Source organism: Nannospalax galili, unplaced genomic scaffold, assembly GCF_000622305.1.
Source record: "Nannospalax galili isolate Female #2095 unplaced genomic scaffold, S.galili_v1.0 scaffold406, whole genome shotgun sequence".
Lineage (NCBI taxonomy): Eukaryota > Metazoa > Chordata > Mammalia > Rodentia > Spalacidae > Nannospalax > Nannospalax galili.
In genome coordinates this window covers 5,744,436-5,763,783 of record NW_008357033.1, presented here as the reverse complement: position 1 = coordinate 5,763,783, position 19,348 = coordinate 5,744,436, and the positions used below count along the sequence as shown (strand labels likewise).

At 44.5% G+C, this 19,348-nt stretch overlaps 1 protein-coding gene across 5 annotated transcripts in view; it reads right to left on the bottom strand.

Moving 5' to 3' along the window:
* Positions 1 to 19,348, bottom strand: part of Atg7 (autophagy related 7) — a 272,025-nt gene that overhangs the window by 192,666 nt on the left and 60,011 nt on the right. For all 5 annotated transcript variants that reach the window (XM_029557052.1, XM_029557053.1, XM_029557055.1 and 2 more), the window contains 7 exons: positions 17,807 to 17,895; positions 15,830 to 15,951; positions 8,661 to 8,751; positions 7,036 to 7,180; positions 3,123 to 3,281; positions 2,433 to 2,627; positions 1,183 to 1,383 (listed from right to left, as the gene is read on the bottom strand). In XM_029557052.1, the coding sequence (XP_029412912.1) occupies positions 1,183 to 1,383; positions 2,433 to 2,627; positions 3,123 to 3,281; positions 7,036 to 7,180; positions 8,661 to 8,751; positions 15,830 to 15,951; positions 17,807 to 17,895 (1,002 nt within the window). The remainder of the gene's footprint in view (positions 1 to 1,182; positions 1,384 to 2,432; positions 2,628 to 3,122; positions 3,282 to 7,035; positions 7,181 to 8,660; positions 8,752 to 15,829; positions 15,952 to 17,806; positions 17,896 to 19,348) is intronic.

Here is a 19,348-nt window from a genome sequence, read left to right as displayed (position 1 = left end):
TCTCACACAGGAAGAAGGGCATCTTTCCTTTATATTGGGACAGTGTAAAAGCCAGTCATCCCAAAGAGATAAAGATCAGGTTTGATAACAGAAGAAAGGGAAAACAGGGTGGTACCAGGACTGCATCAGCTTTCAATAATCCTGAGCAGACTGTTCCTGTAGGGAACTGCAAAGGAGACTCTCAGCAGTGCTCCTAGCTGTTCACTCCATGGCCTACCCATTCTGCACTGAGAAAGGTCAGGGCCAGTAGGCATCCCTCTTTTTGTAGGGTGCCAGATAAGATACAGGAGGCACAGTTAGTGGTGGGGCATGCCTTTAATTCTAGCACTTGGGAGGCAGAGGCAGGCAAATCCCTGTGAGACTGAGGCCAGACTAGTCTATATAACAAGTTGCAGGCCAGCTGGGGCTACAGGGAGACCCTGTCTCAAAAACACCAAAATAAAAGTTAGATTGTAGATAAATAACAGGAAATTTATTTTATTTACTTATTTTTTGAATTTTATGTGTATGAGTGTAGTGCCTGCATGTATATAAGTGCACCCATGTCATGCAATGCCCACAGAGGTAAGACGAGGGCATTGGATCCTCTAGAGCTGGAGTTATAGACAGTGGTCAGCCACCATGTGGATGCTGGGAATCAAACCCAGGTCCTCTACAAGGGCAGTCAGCACTCTTAACCACTGAGCCATATCTCCAGCCCCAATAACAAGTAATCTTTTTATTTTTAGAACAAGTAGCTCCTGAATATAGTAAAGAACATTAATTTATACTAAAAAAAAATCCATTGTTTATCTGAAATTCAAAGTTATATGACCAAGACAAGCCCATACTGCCATTTGGAATTAGTAAGGAGCCAGTGCCCAGCCTGAACCAGAACCCAGGGCTGTAGATTCCTCATATCTAGGGCTATTTCTAAGGTGAATACGGGGCCACTGGAAACCAGGCTGGGCTACAGCTTTCTTACTGTGCTTCCATCAGGATGGATACCAGCTGTATTTGTGTTGTGATGCAGCTCAGCCAGCCAGGTGAGGGTGCTGATGAAGGCTCATGGTGCAATAATGCCATCTCAAATCTAACCCTGAGAGAATTCTTCTCTTTGTTAAAAGATAATACTTAAATAGCAATGGAAGACCAGGGTGTCCCTGCTCCAGTACATGGTGCCCTAAAGAGGAGGCCACTTACATCTCCCGGGGCCACCACATCATTGCAGAAGTAGCAGCCAAGCTTGTACCCAGGGATGTTGGCGAAAAGCGAGGAGCCCAGGTCAGCGGATACTGCAGGGTGGCTTGGACACAGGTCCCCAGCTCCCTGCTGCCTGGGTTTCTTCAGGCCATGTCTCATGACAACAAAGGTGTCAAACCCCAAGGCTGCATTGATGACCAGCTGCAGAGGTCAAGGAATAAAAGAGTCAGGACAAACACTTCAAGCCACAGCTAAGGTCCTATTGTCTACCTTTAAATTTTTTCTTTTTGGATGTGAGTGTAACTAGACTTTAATAGCTAAGTATAATTAACTCTCCCCATTACTAAAGGCTTACAAACTGCAAAAGACTTGACAAATTGTTAACATAAATCATCTCATTTAATTTCATTTAAAACTCCCTACATACACTGCGCACTTATAGACAAGGATGCTGAAAGAGTTCCAGCTCTGTTCTGAGGTCACTCAGCTCATCCGATGAAGGCGAGGAAAATGTGTGTCCATGAATGCCCATACCACTCCACCACCCCTTCTCAGTTTGCTGTAACAGTTTTACTAAGATACAACTTACACACTGTGATCTGTCAACCACACAGATTTTTAAAAACAGTCTATTTCACTTGTACTGTGGGGACTTCTCTTGGTTGTAATTTTAAGTTGTTCTCCCAAATTTCTGATTACACAGAAAGCTCGAAATACTAAAGAAAAAGCATACTAGAGAAGAAAACAAACATCTCCTACGTATGATTTCTAGTAAGTACCTGGGGCACTTCTTCTTGTATTTCCTCCATGTCATTCCTATGCCTCTCTCTCTCCTTACCCTTTGCCTCATACATGATACATAGATGACAGATAGATGGACAACAGTAGAAGCAGGCATGCACAGTTATATTTAACTGATATAAGGTACATTCTTTTGTCTTGTTTGCTTTTTACTATCAACACTCTGAAACCTCTAACTAGGAAAGGCTACATGATTTAGAGAGCAATCCTGTTGCAGGTACCTAAAACTGACACAAAAAAAGTGGAACCTGTGAGTACCACCATTAGAAGTTAATAGTAAACACCATGACACTGGGTGGTGTAAGGCAAAGTCGAGCTACAGTGGACCCTTTGGCACCAGGCTACAAGGCCACACAGGACACCCCCACTCCTAGGGAGGGAAGGTAAAGGACAGTCCTCCTTGGGTGTACACTAGCCCCAGACACAGCCACGCCAGACTCACACTCTACCTTCCGCTTGCTTGCCGCAATAACTGCAGGAAGCCACCGGCTCTCCCTGGTGTCCATCAACAGGAAGATGACGTCGTGACTCTGGATAAGCTGTTCCAGCTGCTCCACATCTCTGCGGGCCTGCTCCAATGTGACACTGGAGAAGTTCACTGGATGTCCAGGCATGGGGATGCTCATGTTGAACCCTCTGGCATTCTAGGGAAGCAAAGCCCATGTTTATGTCTGTTGCCAAGACACAGGCGAGATCTGAGCCCACACTTCCATAGCTGTCAGCAAGCACGCAGCCACTTATAACCAGGAATTTTTCTGCACATAATGCTGCTGTTCTTTCCCTCAAAAACCTGGGCCCTATGCCTTCTTCACTTCTTCCTTGAGTCACTTGTGTGTGTGTGTGTGTGTGTGCGCGCGCGCGCGCGTGTTGCTGGGAATGGAACTCTGGGTCTTGCACGTGATGGGCAAGAGCTCTATCACTGAGCAACATCCCCAGCACTCTTGGAAGATTTCAACAGTGAGTCACATACAGGTAGGTGACCACCTCTGTTGTAACAGGCTTGGTCACATGATATATCTGGCAGGAGGTGACATATGTCTGATTCTCTGTCACCAATACCACAAAGCCGCATTCCCCAAGACTTAAACATTTACAGATACAGGAAAAACCCATGGATGCTCCCCATATCACCAACATACCACTCCAGGGAATATTTTCTGAAGCCGCTCAGCTGCAGCGAGGGCCTTGGGCTTGCCGCCCCCAAGGCAATCTTCAAACTCATACAGAGGCTGCCTCACCGGGTTGGAGTAGGAGATCTTGGCATTGTCCACAAATGTGACATGTCTGACACCCCAGCCCTGCAAGTACATAGAGGACCATGACATGCTTCTGACAAGCATGTCACAGCATGTACTCAAGCATGTCACAGCATGTACTTCTCAAAGCCTCCAGAAGGGGTTTTGCATTTCAGCAGATGGGGACCTCAAAATATAGGAAACTTCAGAAACTGAATTGTGCAAATTCAGGATTTTTGTTTGTTTCTTGTTTGTTTGCTTTGGTTTTTTTGTTTTGTTTTGTTTTTTTCTTGTCTTTTTTGAGACAGGCTCTCCCTGTAGCCATAGCTGGCCTGGAATTTGCAATGTAAAACAGGCTGGCCTCAATCTCATAGAGATCTGTCTGCCTCTGCCTCTGGAGTGCTGGGATTAAAGGCTGGGATTAAAGGTGTGAGTCACCAAGCACAGTTCGAATTCCGTTTTTGATAATGGAAATGTCAACTACTTTTAAAAGACAAAATAATTATATGTGCAGGGCCTGGATTCCCAGAGTCATTAGACCAAGAAATGTCAAAGTAACCCTAATTTATAATTTGTTATTTTGGTCAGTGCCACTAGAGAAATACTGACAAGAGAATCCCAGAACTCCATTTTGTTGTTTCAGAAGGATTAGCCAGGGCCCCAAATGTCTCTGGTTTGTGGTAATGAATAATTACATGTAAATAACCACTTCTCTGGAAACTTACTTAAGACCTCAATTAGCTCTTCAAAAGACAATTTGCAAGTCATTGGCCCTGTGTAACAATGACAGACACTTTGCAGTACTTCTCCAAGCTGGAGAAACTGTGTCATAAGTTGGGTCTGTTTTCAAACAAGTTCTCAAGACAGCACAGACATCCATGTTGACAATTACATTCTGTAAAGTTCTATAGAAATCACACAGCTCTAGAGTTGGGTGGGAAGGATAAAGGCTAAGGTCTCATTTTGTTTTACAGATGTGGATACTGAGGCACAGAAGAGGTAAGAGGTTCATGTCCAGTTAATGGAGGGGAAAAATGAGATCTCCAGAGTAGGCAGATGAAGGTCCCACTTTGGGAGTACAGAGGGGTACCCCAGTAGGTCAAAAGCAAGTGCAGTTCTGTCTCTATGGGTTCTGAACCTATGGATTCAACATGGATGGGGGAAATGGAGGCTGTATTGAATATGTTCCCTTATTATTATTATTATTCCCTAAAAATTACAGTGCATTAACTATTTCTAAATCATTTGCATTGCCTTAGGAATCCTAAGTAGTCTAGAGATGGTTTGAGGTATAAGGGAGCTTATGTGCAGGTTCTATGCAAACACTAGGTCATCTTCAACAAGGGACTGAAGCACCCTCAGTTTGGTGCTCATAGAGGTCTGGGAACCACTGGTCCCCAGACACCAAGGGATGGCTGTGCGAGGTCTCAAGAGAAGCCCTGTTGGGGCAGCTTCAGAGCTAAGATCCTGCTCTCCTTCAACACCTTAAGTCAGGACATGAGAACTCAGTCACACGAATAGTTTTAGGTATGTCAATGGCATTCATTTCTAGAGTGGGGCCTGCAGGCTGGCACCCAGCCTTTCCTAAGTCTCGGGTTGCCTGTTCCTCTACAAAGTGGCTAGTAACTTCATGGTTTCCACCCAGGTTCAGCAGCTACGAATCTAGACAGAGGGGGACAAAGTCACTTGTGCTTGACTTGGGGATATTTCTGAAGCATTTTTGCATTCTACAGTGTACAGCAGGGAAGCAGTCTGGAACGTGTGGGGTAGTGGAAAGAGGGCTGATAAATCACAAGCATGCTGCAGGCAGAGGGATTTCTCACACACTTAACTTCTGGTTTCCCGGAATGCCACTCAGTTTAAAGGGCTAATCTGCAAAGATTAAAGGAAATTACAACTCTCAGTGCTGATATGATACTGAGAAAACTGTCCTGCTGCCTGAGAATGTCAAATCATTGTCATTTTTCTGGAAAGAAATTTGGATACATGTTTTTAGAACCTCAAAAGGGCTTGTGTCCTTGGACTCCTTCTAGCAATGTGCCCTAAGAAATCACCTGAAATTCTGCCAAAGTTGTGATCACAAAGATGCTCTCTGTTACATTCTATCATTGTAAAAAACTGGACATTCTGCGAACAGCAAATCCCAGGGTACTATGCAGGCATATGAGGAGGTGTAATCTACAGGCACGAACAAGGTTTCATAGGCATCATTTCTAATGACATGGGAAACTGTTCATAACTGTGTTAACTGGTAAAAAGAAGAGCCATTACATATCCAACCAGACTGGGAATGAGAAGCTGGGCCCCATCATGAGCACTGGGAAGAAGGTGCCTCTTCTAGCTTATGAATTCATGGTCAATTCAAGTAAAATTGAGCAGCATTACAGGATGGATGTGCGACACAGAGCCCACAGGGGGACTTGGGTATGTAAGGGAGAGTTTATTGAATCAGCACCATTAAACTGACAACCCATTTGTGGAAGAGACATTAGACTTTTGGATGTAACCATATAAAAGCAAATTACATCTCGACAAAGACCTAACCACAAAAACTAAAGTTTTTCTATAAAACTGAAAAGTCTTTCTAAGGAGACAGCACACTTAATATAAAATGAAAAGATCTTTCAGAAGGATAAAAGTACTTTGTATTTTTATTGAGTGAAATATTGGCACATGACAGGAAAAAAAAAAGGGTAATATCCACAAGAAAGAACTCTCTGCCTATGAAAGAAACACAACCACTGGAACAGGGGTAGAAGAAATAAAGTTCACAGAAGAAATAAAGGCAGATCCTCCTTAAACAAATATGTTAAAATGATAAAATGTTACTTTAAAAAGATTTATTTATTTATGAGTATGTATGTATACCTGCAAGAATTTATGTGTACCATGTGTACAGGAGCCCGCAGAGACCAGAAGAGGGCATCAGATCCCCTGGAACTAGAGTTACAAATGGTTGTCAATCACCATGTAGGTGCTGGGCACCAAACCCATGTCCTTTATAAGAGTAGCTAGCGCTCTTAACTGCTAAGCCATCTCGTGAGCCCCTAAAATGTTACTTTGTTAACTACCTAAACTGACAAAGATTAAGACGTTGACACTAGTGGGGAAAGCTCTGTCTCCCACAGGCCTCTAGTGAAGATTTCAGGAAAGTAACTGAGTTTAAAGATATGTACATAAGCACGCGCTCACGCTCACTCACACACACACACACACACACACACACACACACACACACGAGAGAGAGAGAGAGAGAGACAGAGAGAGAGAGAGAGCACATTCTAAAAGAAAAATTCTAAGTCTAGAACTTTTCCCCCCCAAAAGAAATAATCTCACAGATACGCATAGAATAAGCCAAAGAATTTCCATTTCAACATTCTCTAACAGAAAAAGGAAAATCCCTGGAAATTGATTGACCAAATTGAGGGCACAGTCTTATAACAAATTGACAATATTCTTGGTATGGAAACAGAAAAGTTGTCACAATTGCTTTTCCTATTGAGTAAAGAATCAATCTTTGTATAGACAGCAGGGTAGATCCAGTCTGAAAATATAGAGGCGCAGGTAAATAACAAAACTCTGAGAGGTCCTGCTTACCTGGTATGGGGTAACAGTTGGCATCAATGGTCATAAACACCACATCCTGAGGTAGGAGGTTTGATTAATTGTGGGAAATGGAGCAGGGGCTGGAGGGAGACTCTACTATCTCATAATGAAAGGACTGAGGGAAAGGTAGAAGGATGTGGGAAAGAGAAGGGCAATTGTGGATCATAAAACATGAGGCCACAGCTTGTCAGCACTGAGGCCTAGAACTCACCATCAGTATCCTAGCCACATTACACCCCAGGGTACCGGCTCCCAGCAGCAGGCACTTGACAGATACGACCTTGTCCAGATCCAAGGTAGGGACCAACCTCCAACACATCAGTTTGAGATTTAGATCTACGGATGACTCAGCCAGCCTAGAAAACCAGAGATTGATGTGCCCAGTGAATCACTCATTGGTACCCAGTGTTGTCCTAAAAGATAGAAATTGGCTATGGGGTATAGCCAATATAGATAAGATATAAATAATTAGCAATTTAGAATCAGAGCAAAACCACACTGAAGCTTATACGTAAGGGGGAGGACAAGTTACCATACAGAAAGCACGCCAATGTCCTGTACATTGCAGTAGGGTAGGGGTAAAAACCACTGAAGTGCACATGGTGGCACATGCCTTTAGTCCCAGCACTGGGAGGCAGAGGCAGGTGGTCTCTGTGAGATGGAGTTCAGCCTGGTCTACATAGCGAGTTCCAGGGCACCTGGGGCTAGAGGGAGACATTGTCTCAAAACAAAAACAAAAAACAAAAATTTAATACTGAACTCCTGACAGACAAGGTGAAAAAGGAGGCCAGATTAGTCACAAACTGCTTGAGAATAAAATTCCAGCAACTTTAAAGAATAGCTGCATCCCCCACCAAGTACCGGACACAAAATTCTCCTGTATCTCCTTAATAAAAGGCACATTTATAGGGCTGGAGAGATGGTGCAGCGGTTAAAAGCTGACCGCTCTTGCAGGGGACCCGGGTTCGATTCCCAGCACCCACATGGTAGCTATGAACCGTCCTTAACTCCATCCAGTTCCAGGGGAATCCGAAACCCTCTTCTGATCTCTGCGGCATTGCATGACACGGGTGCACTCACATACATGCAGGCAATACACTCATACACATAAAATAAAAATAATAAATTTTTTTTTTTAAAGGCACATTTATGGGGCTGGAGAGACGGCTCAGCAGTTAAGAGCACTGACTGCTCTTGCAGAGGACCCACGTTCAATTCCCAGCACCCACATGGTGGCTACGAACCGTCCTTAACTCCAGTTCCAGGGAAATCCGAAGCCCTCTTCTGACCTCTGCGGCACTGCACGACGAAGGTGCACTCACATACATGCAGGCAATATACTCATACACATAAAATAAAAATAATATTTTTAAAAAGGCACACATGATCACCCTTAAATATAATATGATTTTATGAAATATTTCTACTAACATCCTCCAGTGATGGCTAGGGAAAAGCTGAACAGCCATGAACAAAGAACTCAGAAGTTGGCAGATCTCTGTGAATTCCAGGCCACTCTGGTCTACATAGTAAGTTCCAGGCCAGCTACCACAGATACACAATGAAATCCTGTCTCAAACAAACAAACAAATAAGAAAAGGCAGTGTGTCTGAGACTTTGAGCTGGAAGCAAGTTGAATTCAGAGTCTCTATAGAAAAGACACTGTTTACTCCTCAGGATACCAAGCACCCCACATTTTCTCCTGACCAAACTTAAAGAAAGTTGTGGCACTTGTCACAAATTGCATCCCCAACTGATTGAACCACACAGCTCAGTATCGACCTGACACAGCCTGGGAACCCCACTGGAGACAAGCATACCCCGAATCTTGTCTACCTTTTGGGGTCCATGCATTCGCTGAGGTTCACCATCCTTGGCCCCATGCCTCCTTTCTGGCTCTTCTCCCAGCCAACTGCTTTAGGACAATCTTAAGGCAAATATAACAGGAAACTTAATAAAAGAGGAAAGAAATGAAAACAAGCTGAACAGCAATCTGGCTTTAAAAAGGTCAGTGCTCACAATGACTGCTGCACCTTGACAGGACGTTAGCCCTCCTCCTTCCCAGAGAGGCGCAGGCCTCAATTTCCATCTACTTGCTGCAGCTGCCTCTATCTCAGCAACAAGTAGCCTAGTGTCAGGACCATCAAGATTGGCTTGTGAAGCCCAACTCTCAGCTTCTGCCAGGCCTAGAAGTTGCTCAGAAAAAGACTGGCATTTATGATGTGTAGAACATCTTGAATATAATATGATTTCATGTAACATTTCTACTAACATCCTTCAGTGATGGCTAGGGACAAAGCTGAACAGGGGAGCACTCTACCTAAGCAGGACAAGTCAGGGTAACTGAGCATACCATCCATGCATTTCCTATTGGGATCTGAACTGCTAAGTCATGTGTGTCCCTTCTGGTCCCCATTCTCTGCTCAAGCTCTCAACTGTCACAATACAGCAGTGTACAAATAGAACACAGTCCAAGAAGACTGTGTGTGTGTGTGTGTGTGTGTGTGTGTGTGTGTGTGTAGATCACTCTCCTTGATCATTCTCTATTTAGGGTCTCTCACTGAACCTGGAGCTCACTGACTCAGCTAGGTCGGCTGGCCAGCAAGCCCCAGGGGTCCTCCTATAGTCACCCAACCCACCAGAGCTGGGATTAGAGATGCACACCACTATACCAGCTTTTACATGGGGAGCCAAACTCAGCTGAGACATCTCCCCAGCCCTGCTCTGTCTCCATGTGGTCTTACTATGTAGACCAGGCTGGCCTCAAACTCACAGAAATCCTCCTGCTTCTGCCTCTCAAATGCTAGGATTAAAGGTGTACACTACCACACCTGGCCACAGTGTCAACTTGACACACTTGGGTGGAGGGAACCTCAATTGAGGAATTTCCTCAATTAGATTGGCCTGTGGGCATGTCTGTGGGGCATTTTCTTGATTATTGAGTTATGTGGGAGGGTCCAGCCTATTGTGGGCATGGGCCAGAGGAGCAAGCCAGTAAGCAGCATTCCTCCATGGTCTCTGCTTCAGCTCCTGTCCCCAGGTTCTTGCTCTGAGTTCCTGCCTTGGCTTCCCTTGATGATGGACTGTGAGCTATAAGCCAAATAATCCTCCCCAAGTTGGTCTGGTCAGTGTTTTCATCACAGCTATAGAAAGTAGCCAAGACAGATGCTGGTGCCAGGATCATGGGGTATTGCTGTGATAGAGCTGACAATATGTGATTGGGAAGATTGTGAAAGTTTTTGGAGCTTTGGACTGGAAAAATGCTTAAAGCTCAGTGAGCTGTTCTATAGGGATTTGGAAGTATAAAGCTGAAAGGTGTAGACAATGGAGGTCTGGCTTGTAATGCCTCAAAAGGAAGCAAAGACTCTCAGGGCTGTTTGTGTTGAATTAAGAATTTTTGGAAGTAAAACCTTTTATGCTTTACTGGGACAAATGATGATGGTCACCTGGGACTGAAAAAAATCAGCCGTGAATTACAGCTTCATTGAGGTGAAGCCTTCTGGGAAGTATTTCCTCAGGGTCAGCGCACAGAAACTGTGGTAAACAGGCTCTATCTCTAGCTGGAAGTATGATTTTGTAATGTGTAGGAGTCTTCTACAAGGTACTTATTTTGAAGGCGTGAAGGGGTCATAGAGAGGATCTGAGGCTTGGAATTGTGTGAGGCCAGAACAGGCCCTTGGTAAAGGTGCAGCCTCAGCTGCAACAGAGACCCCAACATATTGGAGATACCGAGACCATGGGATGATGACCAAGAGTAGCAGCAGGTGTGGAGTGGAGCTGGCTTGAGCCTACAACACAAGCTGTGTGTGCTATAGATGACAAAGCCAGAGACCTGGAGCTGCCCCTTGGAGCCCAGAAGACTGTGCCTGAATCCCAAATGTCTGGCCTTGAGCTACTTTGCTGGATGTTGGTTTTGCTTAAGTATGCCCAATTCTTCTCTTTTGAAATAGTATTTAACTTGCTTTGGATTTTATAGGAGGCCACAGTTAAGAGACTTTTTAAAGAGACTCTGAACCTTTAAAGTGTTTGAATTTTTAATAATTGTGAGACTTTTAAAGTTGTACTATTTTGTTGTGATATTAACATGAGATCTTAGGGATAAGAAATGGAAAGGATGTGTGTGATGTGTTTGTGTGTCAAGTTGACAAGGGGTCAATTGTGCTAAATAGCTTCAGTTGTCAACTTGACACACCTGGGTGGAAGAAACTTCAAATGACAATTGCTTCCATTGGATTGGCCTGTGGGCATCTCTGTGGGTCATTTTCTTGAATGTTGAGTGATGTGGGAGGATCCAGCCTATTGTGGGTAGTGCCACCCCTGGGCAAGTGGGCCTGTGTTGTGTAAGAAAGCTGGCTGAGCACAGGTCAGAGAAGCAAGCCAGTAAGCAGCATTCTTCCATGGTCTGTGCTTCAGCTCCTGCCTCCAGGTTCCTGCCCTGAGTTCCTGCCTTGGTTTCCCTTGACAAGGGACTGTGAGCTAAGTCAAACTCTCCTCCCCAAGTTGATTTGGTTAGTTTTTTCATCACAGCAATAGAAAGCTAACTAAGACAGGAAGCTCTTGAAAACCTGAATTGAAAAGCTACTTGTGTGAACGTGTATGGTGTTCCCTAGCTTCCTCCAGCACTATCTGAACACCCATTACATTCTCATGGACACTCAGAGAAATGGTGCCTGGTCTGTTGTTGCTACTTTCTCTTGCAGATCTGTTACTCTGTGGAAGACTTGCCATATCCTGGAGTAAACAGCAGCCTCGCTTCCTTGTGAACACAGCCTGTGAATCCCACTCTAGGGGCTACCAGCTCTTACATGCCCTGCTGTTGTCCTGGGACCTCTAGCCTCTCCTTTTCTCAATGACTCCCTCTGTTCAGAATAAAGCTTCAACTCCTGAGCAGGGAGCCTCAAGTTACATTTCAGCATGATGCCCACTTTAAGCAAAGGGACTGGGGTGGGGGCATGGGAGGGTCTCGGTGGTAGAGCAATGCTTAGCATGCCTGAGCTGTGATGACAGCTTGATTCTATCATTACACCACACACACACACACACACACACTCACATAGTTATGCTCGTACATGCTGAAATACATGCACAGACTTTAACATCACATAATCATGCATGCTCACTCACATTGACATACACTCATTGACACTCAAACTCCTGTACATTCAAACACACTAACAGCCACAAATACTGTGGGTGACACATACAAACTCCATCTGACAGTGTCACACGAACAATTATGCACGTCTACACATCCAAACATATGTATTGCATGCACATACCCAAAGTCCACACCCCAAAATGCACACAAACACATATGCACACTCAAATGCATACACACATGTGCATACTGACTTTACACATCACTAACATACACACATCACTAACATACACCCAGACACAAATGTACTCAGTCACACAAGCATGTACATACTCACCTATACACAAACTCACATGTATCCACTGCACACACAAACATAAACCAACACATGCAACACACACAAACATATTCACACAGATGCTCATCCACCCAGGCTAACACAGAATGTGCACACTCACATACATTCATATATGCACTCATACATCCAGTCGTGTCCACACCCACAGTCACACTCTCATATACTCTCATACTAAGATACATGGCACACAAATGTGCACATGCCAACTCGCACATAGACACACAGGTTCAAATATGCACACGCTGTCACATTCACATAGTCACATGTGCACACACGCTAACACACATGTTCAATCATGCACATTTCCAGTCACTTCCATACACAAGTGCAAATATGCATACACACACTCAAACATGCTCATATATTCACATGTACATGCACATAAATGTTCTCACATGAGCTTCATACATGGTCACAAGCACACCACCCCAAACCATACACACAAAACAATACCCACTCACATGCACACAGAGACACATGCACACACAATCACACAAGCCCTCATGAACTCATTTGCACACATCCACATGTGCACACTTAGTCACACACCTTCACAATACTAATGTGTATACACATACTCACACACGCACTTCGTAAGATACTCCGGCTGAGCAGGAGGAACTCCACGCGCTGGCTTCCTTCTAGGCTGTACTCAGCCTCTGCTTTCCTTGAGAAGCTTGCAGCTTCTGGTTTTTTAATAGTATGGTCCACACCATTATGGCTCCTAGAAAGCGGTTTCCTTTCCCTGTTTTTAGCTAATAGCATGAGTAAGGGGAAACCACGGCTCATTATTCCTTGACAAGTACTTGGACCCCAACTAGACCCGGGTGCCATTCAAGCAAGGAGCTGGAGGACAGATGCACCTTCCCAAGTGTGAACCTGAGCTGTGCAGGAGACCTTCCTCCCAGGGGTGAAGGTGGCAGGACTCTTGCTGGGGACGAAGGTGTTTAGAGCTCCTAATTCACCTTTTAGTGAATCTGTCTTGTAAATATTATGCTGAATTTAAAAATGCTTCTCTAGGAGCTGGAGAGATGGCTTAGCAGTTAAGAGCACTGACTGCTCTTGCAGAGGACCTGGGTTAGATTCCCAGCACCCACATGGCAGCTTAACTCCAGTTCCAGGGGAATCCGATACCCTGTTCTGACCTCCGTGGTATTGCTTGACACAGAGCACTCATGTACATGCAGGTAATACACTCATATTAATAAAATACTAAAACAAAGAAACAAAAACGTGCTTCTCTAACACACAGCACAGCAACTTGAGATCTACAGAACCATCATCTAGCACTTCAACCAGGAGCACCAGCCCTGGCTTCCTTCTAACCTTCTTTGTAGTAAGACACCACAAGGCCAGACATTCCAAATGAAACCATCTACATACTTAAAAGGGTCCCTCCCTCCCTTCTTTGCTTCCATTTTGCTAGCTTTTGTTTTGTTGGGATGGGTCTTATGTAGCCCAAGCTGGCCTTACTCATTATGTAGCCCAGGCTGGCCTTGAACTCGTGCTCCTCTTGCTTCCATATCCCAAGTGTTGGGGTTACAGGTGTGCACCACTGTACCTGGTTGGTTACAGACATTACTAAGAAAATTAGATAAACTGTAAGCTGACTAATAATGAAAACTATTAAATGTGAACATATAATTTACATATCTGCTTCCATATAATCCATCCTCATGCTATACACTCCAAATTAATAAGGAAATGTGTTTGGGGGAAATGAGATGGAATCCACCCACAGCTGGGAACCAGAAAGAGGATGGGGACAGGAGGTGAGAAGAAGGGCTTATACCCCATTTCCAGCAGTGTCCATGCCTCCTTTTAACTGGTCGCTACAACCGCTTTCTACCAGCTATAGAGTAAGGAACAAAAGGCCCAAATATTTAACACTTCTCATACCACTGCCATTCCAACTACAGGATGCCTTGGAGCTAGAGCCATGTGTTGCTTAACAACAGGAGCATGTTCTGAGAAATGAGTAGCCGGCTGATCCCTATTCTGAGAACATCACAGAGTGTACTTACACAAATTAAGTGGCCATGAGGTCCCTAGGCAACAGACTCTTAGGGGACCACCATGGTATGTGATGTGACTTCGTTATGCAGCACAGGACTAGACTGAAAAGCACTGCCACGCGAACGCCCTAGAGTTCATATTATGATGTGGAGGACATCCTTATAATGCTCTGTTTATTACAAAGTTTTACTTGGAGTTAAAGGGGAAAGTCATTAATTTACAAGTAGAAGAGAAGCTGCCCTCCTAAATGAAGTAATCTGTCTTCAATACTGAGTATAAAGCAGATGGAAAACAGGAAGCCTTCATCAGATACACACACACACATATATACATATACATACATATATATATACATACACATACACACACACACACACACACACACACACACATATATATATATATATATATATATACAGGCCAGGGTCACACTGGAGTGCGGAGCAGAGTGGCTCAGCTCAGACCTGAAAGAAAGCACCTCCTGGCAGGGTGAGGGGAGAGGTGTGGAAAGGGGCCTGATGGCCAATGGGCCTGCCTCCACCTTCTAGTGACTATCAATTCCTCAGACTATCTTTAAGTGGAAGCTTAATAAAGTAAATGGCATCTAAATGAACATGTCAGGAGTGCTATTTTAGGAGGTGCCAGAAGAGGGCACCAAGCCAAATGCTAATCTGAAAGGCTCTGAAGGGACCAGCTTCCAACCTGGACCACACAGAGGACTCTAGCCATCACAACAGTTGTATTACCTAAACATCACATGAATGTGGGGGTTCATTTGGAAAGAAGTATGCATAGTGCTGATGTGAATAGTGAGAACAAAATATAAGGAGTGAGCGCCAGCCCAGGCTAGACACTAAGCTTGGCTCTCACACAGGACACATGCTGCATGTGCAACAGGCCACAAAGTAGACATTCTCCTCCTCCACTCAAACTTGAGCATGCCTTCTACCTCTTTAAGGCATATATGAAAAGATAAGGATGAGCACATACCTATATGCATATGCATACACATATACACATCTAGCTCTCTCTATAAAATGTCTCTCAGCCTAAGTTTCCCAACTTATAAAGCAGGGATGAATGCTAACACCCGCCATGCAAAGATGAAGGAAGATACTGACTGGGGAAAGACAAATGGGGCTTTTGCTGACTGGTTTCCTATGTGAAGAACAGAATCACACACAGCTTCAAACATTAAACAGATGAACATGTGAGTGTATGAATCGTTTTATCCTTCCTTGAGGAGATTTCATGTCAAACAAAAAAAAAGAAGAAAAGAAAAGGAAAAAGAAAAGAAAGCTAGGGCTAGAGCATCCTCGAGACAGAACAACCTGGAGGCGCCATGCTGATGCCAATCTCTGTATTTGTCGGGGCTGAATAGAGCCATGCCTTCGGTTCCAGGGGGTGCTTGCCCTGGCGGTGAGGGGGAGCTGAGCCTTGCTCTCCCTCCTGCTGCCATTGTGAGGGGATGAAAAGAAAGCTGGGTTTCTGATAACTGATAATTATATGCATTTGCAAAGACTGGCAAATTACCTGGGCTAAATGCCATTTCTGGAAGTTTCACTTCAAAGATGATGCTGTGTGCCACGTCTCTCACTCCCTGCATGGTGCGGTCTCGGAAGCAAAGGACTTCGAGAGCCTGGAAGCTGCTGCTCCTGTTGTTGCGCCCCAGATTTGTGTTTGTTTCATTTAATTTTCGTGAAGGAAGGAAGAAAAAAAGAGTTTGCATGAGTGTTTCAGCAAACAGGCTGAAGGGAATTCAATGCATGCAATGATTCCTCTCTGATCCCCCGGACAGCCTTGACCTCAGAGAGATCTGGAACACATTCCTGTAGGCAACCTCTCCCAATGTTTAGGGCCTGGGATTTCTTTCTAGATGAATTTCATATAGTACTCACACAGCAGAGAGATAATTCTGACAAAGGAAGCTTCTGAAATTCAGGGATGTTCCCAAGACCTTAAAAAGAACCCCTAAGACAGGAGCTCCTCCCCATCTGAATCCCCACTTCATGAAACGGTCCTTCACCAGCAGCCAGGAGATGTGCTCACAGCAGATACACTGAGCCGGGTGAGCAGCTAGATAACCAGCCTGTCTCTGGGAAGAATCGATAGGTATCTTCATATTTTGAAGCAAATATTTTTTTTTTAAACTTAATAAAGAAGACACAAAGAAAAGCACACAGTCCTCAGTGAGAAGGAGCTTGGTCCATGCCTACCTACAACCATAATCACCCTCTAGGTCCCCACAATGACTCTGCCTGTTCTGATACATAAGTGGAGCCATAAGCATGCATCCTTTCAAGGCTGACTTATTTCACTCAATATTTTGTTTGCAAACCCACCCATGGTGATGAGTTTGGGAACTGGAGCAGATTCCTACAGCAGAGCACACTCTGTAAGGAACCTCTATACCTCTAACATCCACTTTGGCACTGAAGGACACAAGGCTCAGTCCTAGTTTGGGGCTCGTAAGAATGGTGTGGCTATACACAGTGCATGTGCCTTGTGTCCACGTCTGTACCCCTAAGCATAACATTCTAAGCAGCGCTGAGTCAGGGGCATTTTAAACTCAGACAGATCCTGCTGCACATTTCACAATGACTTTCAAGAATTGTGATGGCTCCCCATTCTCCCACACTTGGTAAAGTCACTTTTGTTAAGTGATTTTGGTGGGTCTGTGGCTGTTACCTCTCAGGGTTTTACAGTTACTTTCTTGATACCCAATGACACTGGGTATCTTTTTTAAAAAAAGTTATTATTTTTATTTTATATTATTGAGTGCATTGCCTGCTCATAAGTGCACCCATGTCATGCAATGCCGAGGGAGGTCAGAAGAGAGTGTCAGAGCCCCTGGAGTTAAGGTTGCTAGCTGCCATGTGGGTGCTGGGAACCAAACCCAGGTCCTCTGCAAGAGCAGCCAGTGCTCTTAACTACAGAGCCATGTCTCCAGCCCCAACACTGGGTATCTTTATCAAGTATGTATTGACTCTTCCCAATACTCCGATGAATTATTTTAGGGTTAGCAAATTTTTTTTACTAAAGGAGGGAGCAATAGCAAAGTCCTATCTGAAAGCAACCCAGACAGCCAGAAGGGAAGGTTAGAGAATGTCAGAGTCATGATCTCTGGCTACCAACCTCACCACAGTCTAATATATCTTTAGTGCAGAATGAGCCCATCTGCTTAAGAGCTCACCAGGGGTAGAAGCTGGATGATATCTGATTTACTGACTTGTTTTCTGGTTTCCATGCTAGTAATGTACTAATTATAATTAGGGAAAGATACTGGCATAAGCAGACCCACCCACGGTTAAAAACAGACAGCCAAGCATGGTGCCACACACCTTTAATCCCAGCACTCAGGAGCCAGAGGCAGGCAGATTTCTATGAGTTTAAGGCTAGCCTGGTCTACACAGTGAGACCCTGTCTCAAAACAAAAAAACAAAAAACCCCAAACTCAGAAACATAGTCAAAGACACACAGACACACAGACACACACACACTTGTAAATACCATCTGTGGGCTGCTAGGACCAAAAAATTCCTCAAAGGCCATCCAGGGTACTGGGCTAAGTTACAGGGATCGTACACACCAACTGTTATCTGTGAACAGAAAAGACTTGCTGAGAGTCACATTACCATGTCAGTTGTACAATACAGATACTTTTATCATGCTGTTCTGTGAAGCATTAGAAATTAAACACTTGGTGAAGGGCCAAAGGGAAGATATGAAAACCTTGAGCTCTCAGCCTACACTACAGAACTTCTTGATGGGCTGGAACCAGGCTATTGCTCCCTGTGTTCCTGGAATGGCATGGGACATAGCAGAAAGCAGGGGCTACAGAGTTCAGAAAGAAAAAAAGACTGGAAGGAAGGGATTGAAGGAAGGGAGAGGGAAGTGGGGGAGGAGAAGACAAGGAGGGAGAAGCAGGACAGGTCACCTTCAGGACTTAGAGGAAATCCTCCTCTAGGGAACATAAGCTATAACAATGGCTCATTTGTGTGTGATGAGAAAAATAAAACCAAAGAAGAGTCACTGCTGTTCTAAGTCTATAGTCAGTTCAAAAGCAGAGGCCTCAATGCTGGGGACATATATTTCTTCCCACCCCTCCCCATGCCATTCCCTTAACCCTGAATTCCATCTGGAAAACGGAAAACTCCAACTTCACATTCCACCCCTTGAGTGTTCCTTGGTCGAAGTCTCCCGTCCTCCCTACTCTATAGACCTTCACACAATATGTAAAATGTACTTTTTCAGCGCCCCCCCCCCCGTCTCTGTCAGCATTGGGCACCCAGCACCTGGTCTTAATTTCTAAATACTGTTCTCCAAAAAAAGGAATCAGGGCTCCTGGAACACAAGGCTGATCCTAGGCTGGGATGGAGAAAATAAAGGATGCTCCTAGGCCATCTTAAAGTACCAGAAAATAGAAAGTGCTCAAGAAAAAAGGATGAAACCATATCAGGGAAATAAAGACAGCAGCCCAAAGAGCTTCAATGGCCCAAACTGAAGCAATCAGGGGCACAAAAATAAGTAACCATGGTGGGTTACACTCAAACTGTCAGTGTCTATGGACCCCAACAGTAGAATGCTTGTCTAACATGTGAGAGGCCCTGAATTCCTTCTTTAGCACTACCAAAGAAATCTATGGTCCACACTCATAAAGGAATAAATAAGTTAATAAATGATGGTAAGAGGACAAGTTACTCTTGAGGGCTTTCAGTGTGCATAGGTACTACACTCTTCAGGAAAAGAACCACCCCCCCCCGTCCTCTCTGAGGGTGGCAGGACTACGGGACTCATTTCTAAAGTAAAACAGTAACCCTGCAGTAGAGAAAGGCATATAGACACAGGCATCCTCTGGTAGGAGGTGAGGACAGGGGAACTTTACCCACTGAGTGGGTGTGGTGGTGCACACCTTTAATCCCAGGCAGAGGCAACTGGATCTCTGTGAGTTGTAGGTGAGCCTGGTCTATATAGGAAGTTCCAGGCCAACCAGAGCTACATAGTGAGTCCCTGTCTCGAAAAACAAAAACAAAACAAAAAACTTAACCATAT